A 6633-nucleotide genomic window follows, 5' to 3' on the forward strand; every position below is an offset into this window, starting at 1 on the left:
TTTTCTTTGCATGCTTTGTATAAAATTTCTCTGGAGACTTCCCATTCACTGATAGTGATTTGGGGCACTGGGGAACCAGAGGCATTGTTGTAAACATCCTGTAGAAATGCTCTTAACTTATTTTTCTTAGCTCTTACTCACTTTTTAACATGATTAACTGTAAAAATTTAAGATCTTTCCCTTCATCTTTCAATCCTTTAACTATTTGCTCTCCCATTGTTATTTATATGTCTCCTTTTGCCCTGAAAAATGAAAGTAAAAGTGAGCAGGGTTGATGAGCAGCCCTACTGGAGCTTTCCCCTTACTTTTACTAAGGCCCTTTGTCCTCCAGCTACCCAGGGGGTACCAATCACTAGAAGACCATCTTCCATATCATTCTCCAGGTCTCTGCTTCCCTTGTGGGCTGCTTGACACTATCAGTCCCTGATATGTTCAGGGCCAGACAAGACCAGGGCCCCATGTTGGGAGCCATTTGTTGTGACCAGAACAACACAAATGGTCTAGTGGCAGTTGAAAATAAGGAAACAGATTGTTGATAATTCAACAGAGCTATTTAGTAAGGGAAATCATGCTGCTTATCTATTTTAAAAGCATAGGTTATTATGAAAAGCATTGTTCTGTGACCAACCCTGGTTTCTGTTTTCTATGATCTAATTTTCTGAAGCATGTTGTTATTTTCTGGAGACTCAATCTTGTGTAAGGTTCACAGTGCCCCAGTAAATGTGACAGGACCTTATGTTTCTTCATGATTTCAAGATTAAATGCACCCTTGATTAATCTTAGTAGGGGAACATTCCAGTTATCGAATCTCTAGCTTCCTGGTAGTTCTCTAGTATCAGTGCACACATGTCCTTTCTTAATATCTTTTTTTTTTTTTTTTTTTTTTTCCTTTTGCAAGTCATTTGGGGTTATGACTCACCTAAAATCACACAGCTAAGAAGTTAAGTGTCTGAGGCTGGATTTGAAATCAAGTCCTCCTGCTTCCAGAGTTAGTGCTCTATCCACTGCACCATCTAGCTGCACCCACACATGACCTTTTCTTTCTTTCTTTCTTTATTTATTTATTTATTTTTTATTTTTTTTTTTTATTTAATAGCCTTTTATTTACATGATATATACATGGGTAACTTTACAGGATTAACAATTGCCAAACCTCTTGTTCCAATTTTTCACCTCTTAACCCCCCCACCCCCTCCCCTAGATGGCAGGATGACCAGTAGATGTTAAATATATTAAAATATAACTTAGATACACAATAAGTATACATGACCAAAACATTATTTTGCTGTACAAAAAGAATCAGACTCTGAAATATTGTACAATTAGCTTGTGAAGGAAATCAAAAATGCAGGTGTGCATAAATATAGGGATTGGGAATTCAATGTAATGGTTTTTTAGTCATCTCCCAGAGTTCTTTTTCTGGGCATAGCTAGTTCAGTTCATTACTGCTCCATTAGAAATGATTTGGTGGATCTCGTTGCTGAGGATGGCCTGATCCATCAGAATTGATCATCATATAGTATTGTTGTTGAAGTATATAATGATCTCCTGGTCCTGCTCATTTCTCAGCATCAGTTCACGTAAGTCTCTCCAGGCCTTTCTGAAATCATCCTGTTGATGACCTTTTCTTTAATAGCAATTCTATCAGAAATTTCTTTTCCATGTGTTATTTTTTCCCCTTTCTATTCCTCTATCAAAAAGCATCGCATTTGATCATTTTAGAGTACTAATCATCATTGAGTTTCATTATCCTCCCTCCTCTATGCGTTATTCTTACAATTCAAATTTATAATAGTGCTTTAACTATGTTTGCAATGTGTTTGACTTAGACTGACTTTGAAAGATAAGAACTAGAGGTATTACTATCCATAGTTCACTGATGAATAAACAGGCTTTGAGAGTTTATATCACTTGACCAGGGTAACAATTTCACTTCCTACTCTAAAATGGGTTATTTTATGATAATAATAGCAATAATAACATAATCTAATTTACTACCTACTCTACAAGGTTATTGAAAAGAAAGTGTTTTTTTTCCCTCAAAGTTGAAGAATTCTACAAATGTGAACTATTATTTTTATTCCCTAAATTCACCTGTCAAGTTGAAACTGATGCTCTTGTTCTGGGGGAAAATACAACGGATTTCCCTGACCCTTTGGATATGGAACTCTGATATTCCCTCCACAAAACACACAAAGTTTCCCATAAAAGTTTCTACCCTACCCTTCACTTTCCCCTTTCCTTTCCGTCAAACCATGGGGTCCCACTGTTGGGCCCACTGAACACATCAGGATTGAGCAGAGAGAACCATCGGTATGAAGAAGAGACCCCAAAACTCTAAAACTCCTTGAAGGAGAAAATCTCCTTCAACTCTGCCTCAGTGAGGAATCCCACCTGAGAGAAACAAGACAAACAACTTCATTCTATTATCTAGGTGGGGTTGGTTCAGTCCTGAGCTAAAAGCATTGCAACCCTTTTTAATTAAAGAAACTCATTCAATTCTATTCAAATTCCAGCTCAAGCTGAAACCCAGCTTGTAGATGAGCCAAACTTGGGATATCCCAACCCCCACTAAGACCCAATATAATAGCTTCCTTCAACTTTGGTAGCTCCCTTTGCTGTTAGGACCTTCTGTCCACTGAGAACTGCATTTTCTCAGCAGCAAAACTCCATTTTCCATAGATCTGTCACTATAGAAGTCAGTCTCTTGGTAAGCTTATTTCTATCTAACAATAAAATTTCATTTTGCAACTAATAATTCGTGAATGAGTGAATTCTTTCACTCCTAAAACCTGTAGCCGATTTAAAGGGGATTTTATATATATATATATATAGCTTTAAATTTATAAGATATATTCATGGATCATTTTTCAGCATTGACGGTTGCAAAACCTTTTGTTCCAATTTTTCCCCTCCTTCCCCCCATCCCCTCTCCCAGATGGCAGGTTGACCAATAAATGTTCAATATGTTAAAGTATAAGTCAAATACAATATATGTATATATCCATACAGTTATTTTGCTGTACAAAAAGAGTCGGACTTTGAAATAGTGTACAATTAGCCTGTGAAGGAAATAAAAAATGCAGGCAGACAAAAATAGAGAGATTGGGAATTTAAAGGGGATTTTTAACAATTCTCTTACAGCCACTAATCTAGACCACCCAAACAGTATCAAGTAGTCTTTGCTGATAGCTGGGGAGCCTTTGGGGAAAAAAAGAGGTGTCAGAATATTATCCATGTTCACCAAACCCTTGCAGCCACCATGAATAATTGAGACATCAGTCACTTTTGTCTAGCTTTTTTCATCTTCAGAGCCCATTGTTCTCAGTAAAATGGATGGTTGTGATGACTGAAGAATCTGGCATGGGGCTCCATAATCAAATACTCTCTCTCTGTAACTCTTCTTAGAGGTCTCCCCATTTGCTTTAATACTCCTTTGACTCCCTGTATCCCCTCCCTTCTCCCTATCCCCAAGAAATTCCATAAACCCCCTCTCACCTCTGATCACAGAAAGACCATATACCCTCTAGTTCTAGTACTTGACATAATTGCCAAGCACAGTGTCACCAGTATCATCCTGCATCCTCTTCCTTAGCCTCTTCTAGTCAGAGGGAATTATTCCCCAGCAAAGTCAGCCTGAATTTCCTCAAGATCTTAGTCTTGGGAACATTGTTGGTCATGGGAAATCAGACCGATGCAAATAGTCTTTTTATGGTGTTTTTACTCTTTTTTTGAGCAGTCAGGGAAGGCGTGATCACCTTTTTGGGCTTCTCACCTCCTTGAGAAGTCAGGGAGGTCATGACCACCTATGTTCTAAATCAAAAGAAAAGGGGAGATGTTGGAATCTTTACAAACTGTTAAGCCATTAGAGTTGCTAGAGACAATAATTATCTAACTTAGCATGCTTCAGTATGATTGATCTGATCTTAAGAGGAGATGTTATGGGCCAGAACTTGAAACAAGGTACTAAGTACAACTGATAGAAACGATGCTTGTGTTCACACCTTTAGAGAACTCATAGAAGCAAGAAATATTTAAGTACTCATTGGAGTTCACAGTTCCCCTTGAACTTTTGGGGGCAATGGGAGGGAAACTGAGGAGCTCTTCTCTGGGAGAGAACGGCCCCAGGGAATCAAGATAAGTAATTTCATTCTGTTATCCTTGTAGGGACTGGCAACACCCTCTATTGAGCAGCTAAACCCTCTATTGAATTGAAAATTAGACCAGGAAACTGGGACATTGATTCATTGTTGGTGGAGTTGTGAACGAATCCAACCATTTTGGAGAGTAGTTTGGAACTATGCTCAAAAAGTTATCAAACTGTGCATACCCTTTGATCCAGCAGTGTTACTACTGGGATTATATCCCAAAGAGATTATAAAGAAGGGAAAGGGACCTGTATGTGCACGAATGTTTGTGGCAGCCCTTTTTGTAGTGGCTAGAAACTGGAAACTGAATGGATGTCCATCAGTTGGAGAATGGCTGAATAAATTGTGGTATATGAAAATTATGGAATATTACTGTTCTGTAAGAAATGACCAACAGGATGATTTCAGAAAGGCCTGGAGAGACTTACACGAACTGATGCTGAGTGAAATGAACAGGACCAGGAGATCATTATATACCTCAACAACAATACTAGATGATGACCAGTTCTGATGGATCAGGCCATCCTCAGCAACGAGATCAACCAAATCATTTCTAATGGAGCAGTAATGAACTGAACTAGCTATACCCAGAAAAAGAACTCTGGGAGATGACTAAAACCATTACATTGAATTCCTAATCCCTATATTTATGCACACATGCATTTTGATTTCCTTCACAAGCTAATTGTACAATAATTCAGAATCTGATTCTTTTTGTACAGCAAAATAATGTTTTGGTCATGTATACTTATTGTGTATCTAAGTTATATTTTAATATATTTAACATCTACTGGTCATCCTGCCATTTAGGGAGGGGTGGGGGGTAAGAGGTGAAAAATTGGAACAAGAGGTTTGGCAATTGTTAATGCTGTAAAGTTACCCATGTATATATCCTGTAAATAAAAGGCTATTAAATTAAAAAAAAAAAAAAAATTAGTCCAGGGTTATTTTTACCTTCTGAATCCAATTTTCCCTGTGCAACAGGAGAACTGCTCGGTTTTGCACACATATATTGTATCTAGTATATACTATAACATATTTAACATGTATAGGACTGCTTGCCATCTAGGGGAGGGGGTGGAGGGAGGGAGGGGAAAAGTCAGAACAGAAGTGAGTGCAAGGGATAATGTTGTAAAAAAAAAAAATTTACCCAGGCATGGGTTCTGTCAAATAAAAAGTTATAATTAAAAGATATATACATTTGAAATCCACACACTCACAAAAAAATTAGTCCAGGCCCACTCCTAGTAGCTTATTCAGTTGGAGATCTTGGTCTGATAAATCAACTCAAATTGCTCCTAACCCCATAAAACTGAGAACTGTCAGTACACTCCTTACAAATCTCCTGATTTTATTAAGGGTTTGTCCACAGAGAATTCTTTCTTAGTGAAAAATAAAACTTTCCTTTTTGCCACAGTCTCTGGGGCTCATGAATTCTTTTCACATTGGATCTGCGTCTACCTCTGAGCCCATTCTCATACCTCTTCAAGACCTTTGGAATAGTAAGGGATCCAGACACAGGGTTTTGGTACTATGAAAACATCTCATTTCCATACAAGTTGGTGATTCAGGACAGATTGAAGGTTGTAGAGGGCCAGTACTGAATAAGTCCATGAACAGCAAGAGTCCTGTTCAGGTTATTACTTGAGACCTGCTCTCTGTTAGGGCAAGCAGTTTAAACTATTGGCTTACCATCTCCCTAACAATGAATTATAAAGACATACTTGAGAGAAATTTAGGATAATCTTGATGGAGAATTCATGTGACAGGAAATATACTATTTACCCCTTTACAATGAATTAAGGACATACTTGAGGTAAATACATTAGTATGATAATTTCTGCTATTTACTACTCTACTTTGACAATACTTTGGTATTGATAAACATCACAACTATTTTGTTGGTATTGATGAACACTCCTATGTTCATAATAATAAGAAGGATAATAATAATAATAAGAAGAAGGAGGGTCAGTGATAGGCTATTCCAGCTAGAGGTAGCAGACCCCACCCTAACTTCACCTGAGTGATTCCTTTCTTCCTTTCTTCTTAGTAGGTTTTGTCATGATATGGTTGTGCTAAGTGACACAGTGAATAGACTTAACTTCAAATGTAGCCTCAGATAACAACTACCTATGTATCTCTGGACAAGTCATTTAATCTGTTTTGCTTCAGTTTCCTGATCTGTAAAATGGGGATAATAATTCTATTCCGGCATTGTTGTGAGGTAAATTAGATATTAATTAAGCTAAAGTGCTTACTTAGCATAATGCCTGTCATGTAATAAGCATTATATAAATTTTAGTATTATTAATATTACTTGTGGGAAGGTACTCTGCCTCAAGCTGTAAAACAAAATTGGGGAGGAGAATGGAAAGAAAATTTCTTTTATAGGAAGGAAGATTTGGAAAGGGAGAAATTAATTTGCTGTTATGATGTCTCATCCCTCAACATTCAAGCCACCCTTCCTTCTCTACCCCTCATC

General features: G+C 37.5%; 1 protein-coding gene across 1 annotated transcript; it reads right to left on the reverse strand.

The window, feature by feature from the left end:
• Positions 1-2059: 2059 nt before the first annotated feature.
• LY6G6F (lymphocyte antigen 6 family member G6F) lies at positions 2060-5715 on the reverse strand (the record flags this gene model as incomplete). Its single annotated transcript, XM_031968628.1, is given in 6 exon segments — positions 2060-2276; positions 2278-2346; positions 3168-3201; positions 3499-3565; positions 3567-3685; positions 5634-5715. Coding segments are annotated over 6 exon segments (570 nt in total), but the record flags the coding sequence as incomplete, so codon positions are not given.
• Positions 5716-6633: the final 918 nt, after the last annotated feature.

The sequence above is a fragment of the Sarcophilus harrisii genome, chromosome 4, assembly GCF_902635505.1.
Source record: "Sarcophilus harrisii chromosome 4, mSarHar1.11, whole genome shotgun sequence".
Lineage (NCBI taxonomy): Eukaryota > Metazoa > Chordata > Mammalia > Dasyuromorphia > Dasyuridae > Sarcophilus > Sarcophilus harrisii.